General features: G+C 45.0%; 1 protein-coding gene across 2 annotated transcripts; it reads left to right on the top strand.

The window, feature by feature from the left end:
* Nucleotides 1–4,263: 4,263 nt before the first annotated feature.
* Nucleotides 4,264–17,338, top strand: wdp (Leucine rich repeat protein windpipe). Of its 2 annotated transcripts, XM_017235323.3 has the most exons (3): nt 4,264–4,498; nt 8,127–8,175; nt 14,638–17,338. In XM_017235323.3, exon 3 carries the CDS (start codon nt 14,720–14,722, stop codon nt 16,766–16,768), a length of 2,049 nt encoding a protein of 682 aa, XP_017090812.2. In that variant the 5' UTR covers nt 4,264–4,498; nt 8,127–8,175; nt 14,638–14,719; the 3' UTR covers nt 16,769–17,338. The 2 variants fall into 2 exon arrangements, with proteins under 2 accessions (XP_017090812.2, XP_017090814.2); XM_017235325.3 differs by lacking the exon at nt 8,127–8,175.
* The last annotated feature ends 119 nt before the right edge of the window (nt 17,339–17,457 follow it).

Below are 17,457 nucleotides of genomic sequence, written 5' to 3'. Positions count from 1 at the left end.
CATTGCAATAAAATTGCCGCCCGGTCGTTGGTAGTCTCCCCCAATTGCAGCCAACATCGAAACGAATTCTCATCCAGGAACCGAAATCATGGGAGGAGGATGACCTTGACCCAGCTAAATGGTCGAACGGTAAAGTTTGGCTCACAGCCTAGACAAGGTGCTGAAGGCTAAAAGAAACCTGTTAGCACAGAGAGAAATAAATGTACTCTGCTATTATTATTATCTATAGGAATAGAAGATAAAGGTAATATAATAATGGGACCCTAATTTATGACACTTTCTATTAGTTTGTGGTTATTGTTTATGGCGGTTATTACCTTCGAAAAAGGTCATTTAGGCTTACGGCGTTATCTCTCGAATGCTAATTGAGGGACTTTCCTCCCATTTACACCTATTTTGGGTGAGTATTTCAGGTAGGTTCTGTTAAGATACATATCGTTTATGAAAATAATACAGAAATTGTTGAAAGTGCACAGCTTCAGCGAGTGAGAGGGAAAACCGCGACCAATTTGGTTAGAGCTGGATCCCTGCCATTTCCCCGCATCCCGACGATAGTTGGCTAGAACTTGGTGGCCTGATTACCATGAAGTTGATACTGAAGCTGCGTCTGCTACGCCTAACGAGCTTGTTGCAAGTTGATTACGTTGATTAGCGACCACCTGCGAATGCCATTTGCCGGTTGCACTCGCAACGTCCCAGTGCCGGGGCTTAGTCTGAAAAATTGTTATCGTTTATGGAGGCAACAGCATGATTAAGCCCGGAGAGAGTAAGCCCGGAGTTTGTCTAATAAATCAGTGTTGGGAGTATTTGTCAAACTATCCTTAAGATATAAAAAAAAGAAACATAATATTCAATAACCCAATTGGTTATGATGACTAAGCCAGTCACGTTCCTAGACCCCGGAGTAGACCCCATCCATCCAATCCCCGTACCCATTCCATTCTAGGAATGGGCTCAGCCGAAAAAGTGAAACTACAGTTATCTATATTTAAGCCGCAATGCATTTACATGATATCATAAATACAATATATACATGTATATATATTTTTTTATTGTTTGTTTTGAGTGTGAAACGCGGAATCCAATGAACCCTCCCAGTAACTGTATTCGCTGCGACCCTAAAAAGGGCGCCTAGCTTGATTTAACCCGAACCGAAATGGTAATCACGTTGCCGCCGTCTTTTTGGCCAGAAACGCAAACAAGCCTTTATAGAACAACACGTACAAACGATTAAAATGCCCGACCACTGTTTTTTAGTTTGTTTATTCAATTTTTTTTCGAGGTCCAAAGAAGGCATCTGAAAATTACACCTAGGCTGAACCGAAATCAAAATATGTCCAGCGATCAATGAGCCGGAACGTGAGATCTCCATATACGATTTCGATTTGGATTCCGACTCGAATCCAAGTACTGCACCCCGTGGATTTGTAGACGGAGTCGACTCCCAAATGCAGATGCAGTTTAGTTATGAAACACGTTCGGGGTGCCGGGGAGTGGGTGGTTAATTGTGAATTTCCGGTTCATTGCAGCTCATTTTGTCCCCCTCCTTCCACCCCCACCCATTTATTGGGGGGATCCATTGTGGAACTCTCGCCTAGTCAGTCACTTTGTCACTCTGTCAGTGAGTCAAAGAAAATGAAACTCCACAATGTGGGTCAGTCCGGACTGACGGCCCAGGGTTTCGCATTGTTTCTCATTTGCTTAGATTCATAGCTCTGCCACACAGAACTTTTCCACAGAAGATGTTGCATAAGTTTCGCATTCGGAGCGTAATTAATTGGTAATGCACACACCCACTAACCACTCAATAAAGATATCATATCAATATTTATCAAAAAAATTAATATTAATCTCATTGTCAAGAGTGTCAGGCCGAAAAGTATCTCTGCATTAAGGCCCCTAACTAACTTAGTCATGTGCTCTAATCAATTAAGTCAACACCCCCCTCCCAGCTCCAGGTACTAGTCTTTAGTGCAGGTGTGTGAGAGCACTTTTTCAGAGAAGCCTAGGCCTTCACCTTGAGAAGTTTATTGAAAGGTTTTCCCCGGTGCCACTGAACAAACAAACAGTCTCTTCGATTCTGATTCTGGAAATTGCATAACTTTCCGCCAGTTGCCAGCTGATTGTCCAACGCCGATTCTTGGTCGTTTAAGGTGAGAAGTGATATATATATATATATGTATTTGTCAGGCGAGAGGGCTAATGTTATTAATAAATATCACGACTATCTAATCACGAAACAGAACCAATTTTCGTCGAGTGTTTCCATCGTTCATACGGTTCCCGAATTGATGAACTGGATGACGCATCCGCCTCCTCCTCCTCACACTCGATTGCGTAAGCAAAGGGCTTTCGCTGGAATAGAATATGTAATATAATTAGTGGGTAAATAGATCGTTGGCCAAACAATCGAGAGCTCGAGACAAACACTAGAACAAGGCGCCGCTAAGCTCCAGCTCTTCTGTTAGCTCAGCTTTCAGGTTTGGAGCCAATCTAGTGCCTGGTATACAATATATTCCCACAAACACACTCATTCCACATCCGATCGATCGCCCACGATCAGCTATTGGCAAAGGTCTGACGTCAGTTCTTGGCTCTCCCGGTTCTGACAAGGCCGGGCCGATTTGCAATTAAAATTTTGGCCATTGCCAAAACAGAAACCCATTCACACAACCTTTATCAGCTCGGCAGCGTCTTGGGGCGTTGGACACTTCCGATCGATTGACGTATACGCGAGCTGGAGAGGATTGCCACAGTCTCTCCGGCAGGTGGGACGAGTCCGATAAACAAAGGCGGCAGAATGCCCGTGAAAAGTATCGGGCCATAAACAGGCGGATACTTTATTTTCGATCCGACGAATACCCAGTAAACGAAGAGATGTAAACAGCCATATAGACTTCATATTAACAATGTATTCCCTGCGAATGGTTTAATGGGAAGTAGAACCAGCAGATGTTGGCCAACATTATGTATGAATTGGGTAATATAAAACGGCATCGCCTAGTCTGTAAACCTCCTGAAAAGTCTGGGGGTGTACCGGTGCGAATACTTTGCCAGTGAGATAATGATGTTGTTCCAGCCCAACCTTCTCTTCTGAAACATCTAGAATGGAAATCCGTTTAATTAACAAGAGGGCTATTGCGTAAAATAAGCAAAAGGGCGATTTTCAGAAGCCGATGGCCTCAAGAGGAGGGATCTTTAAATGGAGAGGGGTGATATCACCAGCCGCACCAACCATCGAGAACAAACAAGCCAAATGTGCCGACCGATAGCGATAAGAAAAAATCAAAATCAAATATTTAACATTGGTATTAACACAAGTTTTGCCACTCAGTTCCCTGCCACATATACATACATACATATGTACTATGTATGTCTCTAGAAATGTATGTATTTTCGTATCTAGCTTTCGTATCAAGAAATTGGTAATTGCGATCGTGGGCTGCTCGAAGTTCACTCGATTCATTCACGAGCGAACATTAACTTTGACCCACAAACCCAATAAAACGTAAACAAAGGCCCACCCACGCATTAGTCTCTAGTCTTTTGTGGGATGGAGTTACGTGGAGTTTCTTGGAGCTTGAAGATGGAGGTGAGTTACCTGGAGTTACCTCAAAAAGTTAATTAGCTGTTGCCAAAACGAGACGGCAGTCTGACGAAAAAGAGAAAAGTTTATCGTATAATGTCGGAGACAAGTAAACGGAAAAGAATATGCCAAAAACTGATAAGATATGGCCCAAGTTCTTTGATAAACTAACTGAAACGAGTGTGTGTTTTAAAGGTACATACATATACATATATTCGAAAGGTGTGTATTATTTTTGACTGGTTTTACCTTACAGCCGGAAATGGAAATTCGCTAACGTTGTAAAACAAATAAAAAAGAGATGGCAAATCGTGGGTTCAATTAGTAGTTCTTTCTTTTTTTCGCACTAACCCAATCGCTAAGCAAACTCATCAATTGATAACGAGCCCCATGTGATAAGCTTTTGCTCCCAATCTCTCTCCACGCTGTCCACTCTCCCAATTGATCTCCCGCTCCGGGTTCGAGAAGCTTTTGCCAATGTATTTCATAACCCAAACAATATAGTATGCGTTCTGGGGCGCGTGTGCCTCTGATTATCCACGTGTTCCCCTCAGGTACTCTCTCTCTCGCGCGCGGGGTCTTTTTGGCTAACATCTCTTTCCCCGTTAGCTTTAGTTGGCTCACTCTCTTCCAGTTCGCTGCAATGAAGTTTATCGCTCGACATGGGTTTCCAGAGGCTCTGCCCGGCCATTCGGTATCAAGCTCTCGTTGGGTACGGTCGTGTCTGAATCCGGTCTCCGTTCTGCGATCCACGATCTCCGGTTGAAATATTTGCCAGCCGATCGCCAGGTATCGAGCTTTATTTCGTTCGGACCCGCAACTCCAGAGTGTCGAGACGTGTGTGCGCGAAACTTGAACCGTACCGTACCGCTTTCAACGTCCAACCTCTGCACCCTCATCCCCCCTGTTTAGGTAATTAAAAATTATACAGTTTCCGTTTCCACACACGCACACCACACGCACACCGACACCGACCCGACCATTAAACAAAATTCTTTCGGAAAAAAGTAACATCAGAATCGAAATCAAAACGCCAGCCTATCAAGATACTTGCATTCGTTAGTTGACGAAACTAAATTGTTTGCGACGCGCTCTGTTTGATGCCTCCGGCTGCTCTTGGGTCTCTGCGCCTCATTGTCAACATCCCTCTCGGATATTTTCGGGTGCTCTTTCCCATTTCAGTTTCAGTTTTTGTTTTTTTTTTCAGAATTTTTGTATCTGCTGGTTTTCATCTTGTATCTGTGCTTTCTGTGGTTGTCTTTTTGGCGGCGGCTGCGACCCATTCTCTGATATCTCGTGGCAGTCTCTGTACGCCATTTCAGATCGCAAGACCTCGGATCGGATCCGAATCGTGTCGTTTAAGGACTCTTCAGAACAAAAGACATCCAAGCTCGGTGCAAACAAAATTCAAAAAAATAACGTGTACTTACGCATTAAATTGTGCAAAATAAACTCGTATCTGATCAAACAAAAGTGCTCTAGAAATAATCATAAAAGACAGCCACGAAAATCAGTGCAAATTATCATAAATTTTCGGTGTGGCGTGAGTGTGTGTTGTCTTCAAGTCTGGTTTCTGATAAGCCTATTTTTAGTATTTTTAACTTAATTTTATTTCTTGGCCATTCCCCTAATAAATGTTGTCTGGGTATAGTATACCAGGGTTCAGGGTATTTCGTTTCAACAAAACTTGCTTAAATTCGAATGTGTTTCTTTATGACTTGCATTGCGGCTGGGCTTTTTGTGGCAAACTTGACCTTATTTCCCAACCCATCCAAGTTATACAACTGCCAAAAAAATCAGAGTAAGAAAGATACAAAAAGGGATGAGTAAAATATAATAAAACGGTTACTCTTTTAACCCCCCCGGGCACTGGCAAGGGCACTTATGGTAACCGGCCATTGCAAACTTATTTCGAGAGAGGCAGCAGCCGTCGCAGCAGCAGCACGCATTCATGTGAAATCTCGGCTACCTACTACCTACTCATATGGCCATATAGCCACCCCAAGCCCTACCCCTCGTCGATCCCATGTACATAATACTTGTGAGTGTACCAGTTCGTACCTCTAGTAGTCGTAGATGTGTGTATAGTAAACCCCTCGAACCGGCGAGCTTTCGGTGCCCTGCAATTTGGAATCGTTTACGTAAAACCATTGGAAACCGCACACGGCAGCCAAGTTGAATCATCCAGATATGGATAGGATAGCGATCGGGGCTATATTCTTTTCCACTTTCCGACATTTCCCGTTGCGTTCGCGGTCGCATTTAGAGTGTCTACTAAGGCCAGCGCTAGCACCCACATCAGGTGAATCATTTGGCCACGAAATCGATGTATACGAAAAGGAATATTAATAATACAAACTGTTGCTTGTCAGATCTAAAAGCAAAGAGTCATGCAACGTCATCGACTAATGAGATTATCAATCAACCAACAGATAGGGAAATAGTCAGAGAGTCAGAGGGAATGAAGAGTGATCTGGGATTATGGGGGGGAAATTGCGAAGGTGGAACGCCCATCTCTCAGTGAAGCTATAAACTCCGGCTACGACTCCGACTCTGGGGCTCTTACGTAAGACCCAACTAACATTGGCTCCCTCTCAAAAGCCAAAGGTGCTAATTTCCAGCGCATAATTCACAGAGGTGTGCGAGTGCGAACTGGAAACTGTTTTTCAGTCAATTTCCAGAAATCGGCTTTATGGCCAATAACTCGGGGGCCCAGCCAAGCAAAAAGCTTAGTCGGTGGGTGCTAATGTTGTGGATACGAATTCCCAAAACGAATGGAGTAGATTGCCAACTCTTTAGAGACCTATTAGGGGCCAGTACCCTAATGAAACTTCCTCTCGATTCCCTGGAGTGAAATTATGATTCTGTTTTGATACAGAGTTCAGTTTCCCCCTGTTTCAAGTTCAAAATTGTTAAGAGTTTCTGCTCGCTCGATTCTCCAATTAGTTGTATGATTATTGGAAATTGGCGCCTTGCGTCTGGGGTTTCGATTTTCGCAGTTCTCCGTTTCGAGTCGATTCAAATTTCAAGGCGTCTGCTCCCCAGCGAGTGCAGTCATCATCGAGCTCCATCGAGTTTTTTTTTTTTTTATAGAAGTTTTGTGTGCACTTCATGGTCCCATTTTTGATGGATGTGTCAACCTTGTCCCCATTAGATATAGCTGCTATGAAAGCATTGGATGAGCAACAAATGTGTTTCGATAAGGAGAAACAAGCTGTTATCGAGCCACAATCAAAACAATATCATTGGGCAACAAAACACAAAAAATTATGGAGCTAGAAATGCATTCCAGCACTTGGATAGGCCCGGGAGTAGGCCCAAAATTTTGTCAAACGCAAATGAATGCCAGAAATCCCCTCGGGCTCAAGTGCACATGACTATGGGTAGTGGCTTTTGTTGTTTTTGGGGCTTGGTCTATCTATAATTAGCAAATGTCGAGCGATTAGATAAGGCCCCGCCGCATAGATAGTGTGAAAAGCTTCATGGAACGAAAGGAAAGGAATTCCGCACTGGGCATATGGATAGTACTTCTGAGGGATCGCACTGAGGGAGCCCTGTGACGCAGAATGGTCGAGAAAATTGTTTATCAAAGGCGAATAAACAATTGATCGAAATAGTTATATTAAAGAGATCTTTAGCATATCGACATCTGTTATTTTCTAGATGGCTTGCAGGTGGTACCTTTGGATTGATTCCAAAGTTTAGCATCTGCCAACTAACTCGATCAGGTCATCAATAGCAGCTAATTTGAATAAATATGGTGAGCAACGACCTCGGCTATGGGCTTGATGCCTATTGTCCCACGAGGGTCCAGACACTGGGCTCCGATCCATTCACCAAACATCGGCCACACTTCTGTGGGAGTTGGCCGATTACGTGACAGTATTTTCGGTCACGTCCATTGCATAGCAATCAGGCAACTGGCAACAGGTTGTTGGCTCTGACTTTTAGAGAACTTTGTGACTAACAATGGAAGAGATACGCCCTGAGAGAAAAAAAAAAAGTGTTTATTGTCCAACTAAGAGCCAGCTGCGATTAGCCTATGATATTTTTAGTTAAAAGAAGCCGTAAAATTCTTCACCTTGACGACGGAATGAACTCGCTTGACCCTGAGCCAGAGTCTGAGCAAATTTGATTAAACATTTTCGTTTTCATAGCCACTCGTTTTTTTATTTTTTTTGGGCGAAACTTTCACACTTCACTGGCGATGGACGGCAATTAAGATTAGTCAAGGATTGTAGAGGATTGAAATTAATAACAAAAGGCAGTCCAGTCCCAGTCGTAGTTGCAGTTGCAGCTGCAACACTATCTGCCGAATGAGTGACAGACGAACGACTCTGTAGCAAAGTTCGTTAAAAGTGAATTTAGACGGGCGGGCAATTAAGGCTTTAATTGCCCACAATTAAAATCAAAGCCAAGAAATAATTACCAGATAAATAGAAAACTCTTATTGCAAGTCACTCGAATGTGCACTCTCGAATCACAGATATTGAAATACTCTATTTAACACACACCCATTTCTATGTCTATCTTATTGCAGCTCTGACTGGCCTGGATCTCGGATCGATCGTATGCATGTCTTATAGAAGGTAAGACGGTCCGAAAATTAAGTTGTGCGAGCATTCCCTCCAAAAAGTAACCAAAAACAAAACCATTCAAGATCACGGCAAGGCACATGGGGGGCTTTTTCTTGTTTTTTTTTTTTTTTTTGGTGGGGGGCTATAACTGGGCTTGAGAGTCATTTGGCGGCGTCATCATCACGAAGCAAACTGGTTCGCTTTCAGCTTGTTTCTTGCTGTTTTGTCGTTTTGTGTGTGTTTTAGCCAGTCTGTGGGTGCCGGCCGGCTTTGCTTTTGGCCAACTCGCCTAGCCTTTTTTGGCTCTAAAAATAAAACAAGTGGTCATAACTGTCAAATGCCGCTCGCCGTTCGGCAGGCAATTCCCCTCTCCACGGCTTATCTCCATCTCCTGGCCAGTGGCAATGGCCAAGATGACGATGCTGAGGCACTTAAATGGCCGGCAAAACGTGCGTGCTCTTAACGTGTCAACTGCCAACTGCTGGCAAACGAAGCCATGAAAAACGGCTGGACGATCATGCGATCTTTCGGATGCATCCACATTCACGGCTAACCGCAGGCTAATTTGTTCCCCAGTCGGTCCCCCAGTCCAAGTGGCCATATCTCCTGCCAGCCGCCTTCTGTGCAAGTGGGAATGGGTTCCGGGCTGTAATTACACTGTACTGCGTGAGCAGCTTCTGGGAAGGTCAAAACTTGCTCTTGAATCGCAGCCTCGGGCCAAATTATACACTGAAAAAGACTCCTTGAATTCTCCACACCTTGTCCTTGTCATATTATCTTTATAATTTTATTTTACCTTAAGGCCTTTAAAGTTAAATCAATTTCAATAAATCAAAGAACGAACGATGATGTCTCACAATTGGCATTTTCATATTCATATTTGGGCTTTCTATTTTACCTTTTCTGGCCATTTTAGTGACGTAATTCTAGTAAATTATTTCGGCAAATGTTGTCTATGACATCATCCGACCCGTTTGAGTCAGTATTTTCAACGCAACACCTTTTTGGCGAATTGACTTTTCACATTTCCTAGGAATTCCATTCACAAATCGACAAATAATGCGAAATTCGAGTCATTAAATGTAGTCGACAGTGGGGAGTCAATTATTGTCTTAATTGCATCCAAGATTCCTTTCCGACCGATCACTGTCAGTATCACTGTCACTTGTTTACTAACGATTGTGTATAGTATGCTATTTGAAACCGTTTAAATGGCCTGAACTTGAACCCGGGAAGTGCAGTCTAAACATAGGCCAGAGATCGGGGGATTTCAGAGATGCCGACATGGCACCAGCCGGGTGGAATGCATCTCGCAGGTGCAGATTGGCAAATAATTTCCAGCTTCTAGAGGCGTCGTCTTGGCATTTATGGCATTCAACAGAAATAGGACAACAGAAATGCCTTTTGGCTAGACAGCGAATTGTTCTCTGAATCTTTCAACTGATCTTTTATGGTGCGACTTGAGGATTTATAGAACTGCCTGGATATCCGAATAAATTTCCACTCACCTCGAGCAGTGACTAATTTTTCGATTTGCGTTTCATTTTTCGATTTTGCAAAGTTCCAGTTTAATCGGAAGCAGTCGGGCAGTCAGGCAGTTGACAATGTTAATGGGATGCAATTCGCTCGACGGAAGGTCGGCCCACGAATGTATTTCAGCGAATTCAGTTCATTGCGAAAAAAAAACACACATAAACCACTCAACCCACACACAAGTGCGTTAATTTGGTCAAATTTCTAGCCAAAATACGACTTTGGTTGCCAATTGCATCATCCGATGCCGATGCCGAACCTGAAACTCATGACTCTCGCTCTCCTCCAGAACATAACGATCTGCATGGGTTTTTATTTTTTTCAATTTTATTTCTGTCGTTTTTCGCCAATTAACAAGAGTGTGGATATTTATTTAACTCGACTATTAGTATGCACAAACACAAGTATCCCCCTGTAGTATCTGTATCTGGGGTTACTTCCCAGACATAACATTGTGGCTACAGCTCGAGTTAGCTAATTATGGCAACGTGGCGCGATTCCCCGCCGAGAGCTGATTTGATCTCTGAGCCTGGCGTGGAGGGTGGGGGAAACTTGTTATTGATAAAGCTAAAACAATTATAAGGCATTGATCGGTGTGCTGCTGTGTAGAAACTGAGACTAAATTAACGTGTTTCTAATTGAATGCCACAAAAGTTCAATGAAAAGTCAACCTTGGGCATCAATGCGTTTCCTTTTCGCCAACTGGAGAACCTGACGCGGCAATTACTAATTAATCAATCAACTTTAAGCCGGCTACTAAGATGTTTTCTAATCAAACTAGTAGCCCAGCATCTTAGCAACAAAATCAGTTGCTTGTGAAGAGAAAATTCATTCAGTTTTTCGGCTTTTCTTTCCGATTTTCTCAGCCAATCCCTCATGATCAGTGTCGCCACCTTCTCGCCGTGACAGAAACACTCATTCGAAATGGCGTTTGGCACTAATCAGGCCCAACACTCGTCGACATTCAAGTCCATCATCAGATATATCTATATCTTGTAGTGGGTGGCTAAGATTTGAATGTTTGGCGTAGGTGTCCCATGTTTGCATAGGATTGCAAGAGGAAGTCCCACAAAAAGTAAGAAAAACATAACTAGAGTGTATTTTTAAGACTCCTGCCTTTCTCTGGTCTCTGTTTATTTTGAGAATTCCGTGCCACAGTGTGCCCCAGATCAGCGGTAAATTCGAGAGGGAGATCCAAGTATTTGAATGTCAAGAATTTCTGTGCGCCCTCAGTTCCCCGCCACTATTCTGGTATTCTGGCTGGCTGCCCAAAGGCGCAAAACAAAAAAATCGGCCGAATTAAACTGATAATTATAGTCGGCAATCCGGCTGTGTAGAAGTCTCATGAGTTTCTGATTTCGTAGGTCAAGTTCAAGTATAAAATTGTGCGTTTGCTTGCCACATGAGATTATCTGTTGGAACAATGGTCTATGGGTCGTATACGTAACGCCGGGCATAGAGACTTTTATAATTGGGGTTTGGGCTGGTATGGTATCTGGTACATTGACTCTACCTGATTGTGCGACTTTCGGTTGCTTTGTGGCCAACACGTTTTGCATAATTCACATAATTTCAGCTTACGCTCTGCACTTTTTCCCCTTCTTAACGGATTTTTGGGTGCTCATATTCATACATATTTTGGTTATGCAGGCCTGGACCGGGCCCGTGGCCGTTCCCCGGTGATTGGTTTTCTCCCGTTTCGTGGAAATCAATTAAACACTGGAGTATGTAGCTCTCTAGAGGTAACCAAAGCGAAAGAGAACGTGAACTGGAACTTGGAATGGTTTGGTTTGGCTTGGAGTGGCAGTGGGAAAGAGTTTTTCAGGTTACGGCTGAGTTTAGGCTCATTGGCTTTTGATTGAACAGTTGCAATTGCGAAATGCTTAAATGGCACTTTATTGATAATGTTGACGGCAAACTGGGTCATCTCATATGTATATAATTTTTGCATTTCAAGCTGTCAGGCATCGATCGGAGTCGGTCAGAAATTAGAATATGCTAATTAGCCCATTGGTTCGGGGGCCAAGTGACGTTCAGTCGTTGCCGCCTTTGAATGGATTGTTGTGAATGGCAGAGAGCCTAGCCCGTTTTGGCCAAATCTGATGGCTTGAGTCATAAGCCCCAGACGTCATCTCCTCTTGGCTTTGGCGATTTTTTCCCCCATTTCGCATCTTTTCTTGCCGTTTTGCGTTTTGTTGTCTTAATGCGGCCAACACATTACCGTTTGCCGCGGCTCCACTCAGTTTGGCTTTTAGTTTTTTTTTTTTTTCTTTTCTTGGCCAGGCAGAAATACTGAAATCACCTGATGTTTTAATTGCCTGGCGTCATCAGTTATTTTGTTTTTTCTTCCATGATGATTTTTTTTCATAATAGCAGCACCAGAGAGAAAATGCAAAAAGCTGGTTCAATAGAAAAGTACATACTAGGGAGGCTACAGACTAGATACTAGACACTCAGTGGATAGAACCAAATCTGGGCTGCATGCCGCTTTCTCTGCCAGTTTATATTCATATATTTTTTTGTATTTGCATATGGCCAAACAAAGGCCCAAATAAACACTTTCAATTTTATCATCGTTGTTGGGGGAACAACCACACAATGGATGGCTCTTGCCGGGCACAAACTAATTGAAATGTATAAAAAAGATTTGCACAAATCTAAAAATATAAATATATAACAATTTATTTTGCAAGCGATCGCCATAGCAGCATGACGTGATTTAATTTTTTTTCAAAAATTTGCTCAAATTTGTGTTTCTTTCTTTTTTTGTTGTGGTTGTGAGTGTGAAAGAACGAGTTGTTTGTGGGGATTTTTTTGTTGAGGTCTAACTGGAGATTCGAGGGGCTATCTTTGCATTTGAACTCGAAGACAGAAGCTCAAGATTGTTCTCCGCACCAGTCTTCCCCTCGCATCGCCCTCTGACTCTGTCAAGGTTAAACATTTGTCATCGTTTAAGACTTTCGCCGTTGTCTGGCGCTGATTTTGTTCAATTTGCAAACGCTTTATTCTAAGTTGGTTTCACATTCGCCATTAAGTGGCATTTGGCGGATCGACCGGCTCCCCCACAATAACCCCTTCCCACCCGGACTAATTTTGGCTTCCTGTCGCCATAACATCAAAGTGCTAATCGGTGGAGGAGGAGGAGGAGGGTCGTCTGGCAAAAGTAATTAACCATGCCTCGTGATCGAATTATGATATCAGCATATCAGCAGCTCTGGAATCTGAAATCTGAGATCCAAGTGCCAGATTTTAGCTAAAGGCAATTAACCACATTGATTGCATTTGGCCATTTGGCAACAGGTGGCAGCTGCAAATTACGAATTTAGCAATTGACAGATTTTGATAAATGTATGCCTCCCCATCCGAAAGCATACGTACTGCATATGTATACAAATGCAGGCAGTGGCCTGTAGTATGGTGAAAGTTCCATTTATGTGTCCAAGTCCAAGCAATTTGTCAACACCGAAGCCAAAAGAAGACATCTGCTGATGGTGGTGGTGCCTGTTTAGCCAAAAGAAGTGACACAATTGCTGGAAACCACTTTTCATGTGTCGTCTCTGTTTACGGACGAACGGCAGCCATAATGACACTGACCTTGGGGCTCCCCCCTTTGTGAACAGCACCAGCAACAGCACCAGCGGGATTCCTCAGAGATTTCAATTTACATGCTTCTGGCCTCGTGTGACGCCTCATTTCCAGTTGGCATTTTCGGCTCAGATCCCTTAATTATTTGCGATGAGGCAGCTGCCGATCTGCAAGTTGAGCTTTCCACCCCGCTGCGGGACACGTGCAACCCTTGCAAGTTCATACCACCCCCACCCCACCCGAGGGGTTTCATTTCGCAAACAGTTGCCGGTTGCCAATCGGTGGCAATTCCAGGCTGCTACTTGCATGCAAAATATAGTCCAACTGTTGAATAATTCAAGTGCGCCGTGCTACAAATTGCAAATTGAGCTGCAATCGCTCTAGACTGCATCTCGGCCACTCAGACAACTCGGCATCTTTTCCAGATATTCTAGCCTAGTATCTGATGATTAGGACTGGGCACTGCAGCTGCGTCACACAGAGAGAAATCTTAAGCAAGAAATGCAAGAAGCAAGAAACACATTTTAATAAAAAATACTAATTATTACTCATTTAACAATTGTGGATATTTTTGAAACAAGAATTTGATAACAAATTTTGGGAAATGTGCTTTTTTTTCTGTGAGTAAGAGGTTTTTTTTTATTGCGGTCAGAGTCTCAGGGCTTATCACTGAGAGCGGGCAGTCAGGGGTAGGAACATGGGGGCTCTAAACGAGCGCCAGTTGCACTTAAATAGCATCCACGAGACAGCCGTCAATCAGTTTGCGTGGCTCATGGAAAACAAGCCGCATATATATACGGAATATATTTGTGCGATTGGGGATTAAAAGCGGACCGCTGACAATCTGTTCTGATTAGCCGAGTGCATCCATTGCTCAAGGCTCTAACCCCACACTAGATGCACATGAATCTTCATTTGCGGCGATATGTATCTTCCGTAGACTGACTCACACTTTCCCGAAGCTTCACGTTGCCGATAGGTGGATGGATGAGTGGGTGGTCAGGTGGGCAATGGTTAGCTGCTGATGTCACGGAACTGTTTAGCAGAAAACTATGAAATGAAACATTAATTACCCACCGGGCAGATAGCGTCAAATACTTGGGCCTGAACAGCGTTGATAAGGGAACTTAACACCGATAACGATATCGGTGGGAAAAGCAATGGGTGTGGAGCTGAAGACGTTAGAAGGAGAGAGGGATGACGCAACAAATGACGAAGACAGGTTGCCAGGGAAAGATTACTAGACCAGCCTCTATTAGAGTTCCAAAATAATTGTTAACTAAAAATAGTACAATTGTATAATTTGTGTAATAGCTTTTTATCTAAAAAAAATCGTATATCTTAATTGCCTTTCAGATAAGACGCTCAGAGATCTCAGTGAGGAAGTTTGAAGGATCCACTGCCAGCACATCACCCACCCACCCACAAAGCCTCAGCCATGGAGCACAAAAATCTGTCCGCCTGGCTGGCCCTGCTCCTTCTGTGCGTGGCCGCCACTGCCACCCCTGCCCGTTCCCCCGCATCCGCCTCCGACTGCCCAGCCGACTGTAGCTGCACCCTGTCGCAGCACACACACAAGCCACTGTACCACCTGAAGTGTAACAGCACCCACGGCCTGAAGGTGGCGGAGAAGGCCTTCCAGTCGGCGATACCCATGCACTCCATTGACCTGTCGGGCCTGAACCTCACCCGCTTGGGTCATGTGCTGGACAAGCTGCCCGACCTGACCTCCGTCGACCTGTCGCACAACCGACTGCAGGAGTTCGGCCACCTGAGCAAGCGCCTGAAGCGATTGAATCTGAAGCACAACGAGATCACGTCGGAGAAGCTGAAGAAGCTGCCGCAGCACCTGCAGGTCCTCAACCTGCAGCACAACAACATCACCTACCTGCCCCTGGAGCTGACCCACATGAGCCAGTTGCGACAGGTGGAGCTGAGCCACAATGCCATCAACTGCTCGTGCCAGACGCTGGAGGTGCGCAACTGGTTGGTGGAGCGCCTGGTCTACATGGAGCACCCGGTGGTCTGCAGCTATCCGCTGGGCTACAAGGGTCGCTCCTGGCTACAGCTTAAGCAGGAGGAGATCTGCCAAAAGGAGCACCACCAGACCTATATCCAGGGGGCGGACGAGAACGAGCTGATGATGGGAGACCAGCCGGTGGACACTTCCGCGGAGCACGAGGAGGAAGAAGAGTTAGGCAAGTCCTTTATGCTGCTGGAGAGCGGCAGTCTAGCGGCCACATCCAAGAAGGTGCGATCTCCGCAGGAACCTTTGCCCGGCGACCTGGTCGAGGGTTCTGGGGACATCACCCAAACCAACATGGAACTTCGGGCCCCAGCTATTCAAACAGAGGAACCCGTGGCGGCTGCGGCTCAACTTGACGACGTAGCTGTTGAAGTCCCGGAAGTCGAGGAAGATGAGAATAACGACCCCTCCGATGAGACTGAAGGCTCCGGCAGCGGCGCAGGCCCGATTGTCATACCCGTTGGTTTCAAGGTGCCCATTTCTCCAGAGGACAATGAGGCCGACAATGAATCCCAGGAGGAGGAAAAGTCAGACGAACCCGAAGATAGCAAGCCGGTGGCTCAACCGGATGACGACTTCAAGGGCATGGGCATCTGGGAGAATGGCCAAGAGGAGCCAAAGCCCGTTGAGGAGGAGGTGGTAGTGCCGGTGGTGCAGACGAAACTGGACACCAGCGATGTCAAGTCGGAGGTGGTCACCGATGGTCCACTTAGCGACGACAACGAGTCCGATGACATCAAGACCGCCAGCATGGGCAAGCAGTCTGATGACAGCAACGCCATCTACTACCTGCTGGCAGTGATCGGCCTGATTGTGGTGGGACTGATCCTGTTCGTGGCCATCAAGCGCTGCAAGTACGACAGCAATGCGGCCCAAAGGGATGCAGAGGCACAGCGCCAGACGGAGCTGCTCGACATGGACAAGAAGCAGCTGGGCAAGCCGCTGCACAAGAACGGCCACGGCAACGGCCAGGAGCACTCGCCGCTGATCGGCGAGAAGACCAAGCTGGACGAGGCCCAGATCGTGAAGAAGCCCTACGAGAACGGCGATTCCAAGGACGGAGCTGGTCAGCAGCCATTGCTGAACGGCAATGGAGCGGCCAACGGCGGCGCCAAGGATGCTCCGGAAGTAAATGAGCCCGCTGCCCATGAGTACTACCCCATCAGTCCGCGCTATCCCACCCCCCAATCGCCACGAGCCTCCAAGTACGCCCAGCACCAGCAGCCCGCCGAGCAGAACAACAACGAACCGGACGCTGCCTACTTGCCCTCGTCCCCGAAATCGGGTCGCTATTCTCCAGTCTACTCCCCGGAAACGGGTCGCGTCAAGATCAAGCTGACAGAGACCCCCAAGCCGAAGACTCCGATGCTGGTGACGCGCAGCAAATCGAATGCCGGGGACATCATCACCACCCCGTTGCGACCCATCGAACCCACCCACCAGACCATCAATGGCCACTGATGTGCGGGAGGCCCGCGCCAAGCGCCATCGAGCCAGCCATCAACTCTCCACACAGTCCTTGAATCCTCCTTGTTTGATACTAGAAATCCGACATAGGGATGTATATCATAATCTGCAACAGCAAAATCCTGCAACCTGCAACAGTTAGAACCTGCAACAAAAACCAACAAGGCCACGACGACAGAAAACTATTCGATTTAAGTTACCACCCGCTCCCCCTCTTAAGTGTAACCGAGTAGTAGTGTTTAGAATTAAGTAAATTAATTAAACATAAGCATAAATCTAGTATAATACCAAAGTTAAAAAATATATGCATATTAAAATGTGAAGCGGCGATTGCCTGCCCGCGACTTTCGAGTGGAATGAAAATTAATGGTTTAACTGAAGCGACGACAGAGGAGTGGAAGAGAAATAACTAAAATATCAAGTATATTTTGAATAATGCTTTCAATCTGCATCTGTGTATATGTACTTTTATATCCTATCTATATACTGTAAACTACTTAAGATCATGCTCTTGTGAAATTATATTGTGTTAATTCATTAAATGCGAGCGACTTTTTAAACGGATTTATTTTTGTGTTGCATTTTATTGAAATTTTTGGCAAAATTTATAAAAGTAAAGGGGTTTAGTATAAAGTAGTTATTGGTTATTAATCCCAAAGATCTAGGAACTAATTCCACTGTAG

The sequence above is a fragment of the Drosophila bipectinata genome, chromosome 2R (genome assembly GCF_030179905.1).
Source record: "Drosophila bipectinata strain 14024-0381.07 chromosome 2R, DbipHiC1v2, whole genome shotgun sequence".
NCBI lineage: Eukaryota > Metazoa > Arthropoda > Insecta > Diptera > Drosophilidae > Drosophila > Drosophila bipectinata.
This window is presented reverse-complemented; position numbering and strand designations above follow the sequence as displayed.

What these genes read in the sequence shown, in the direction of transcription:
- wdp (XM_017235325.3), top strand. Translation starts at nt 14,720, where the DNA reads ATGGAGCACAAAAATCTGTCCGCCTGGCTGGCCCTGCTCCTTCTGTGC.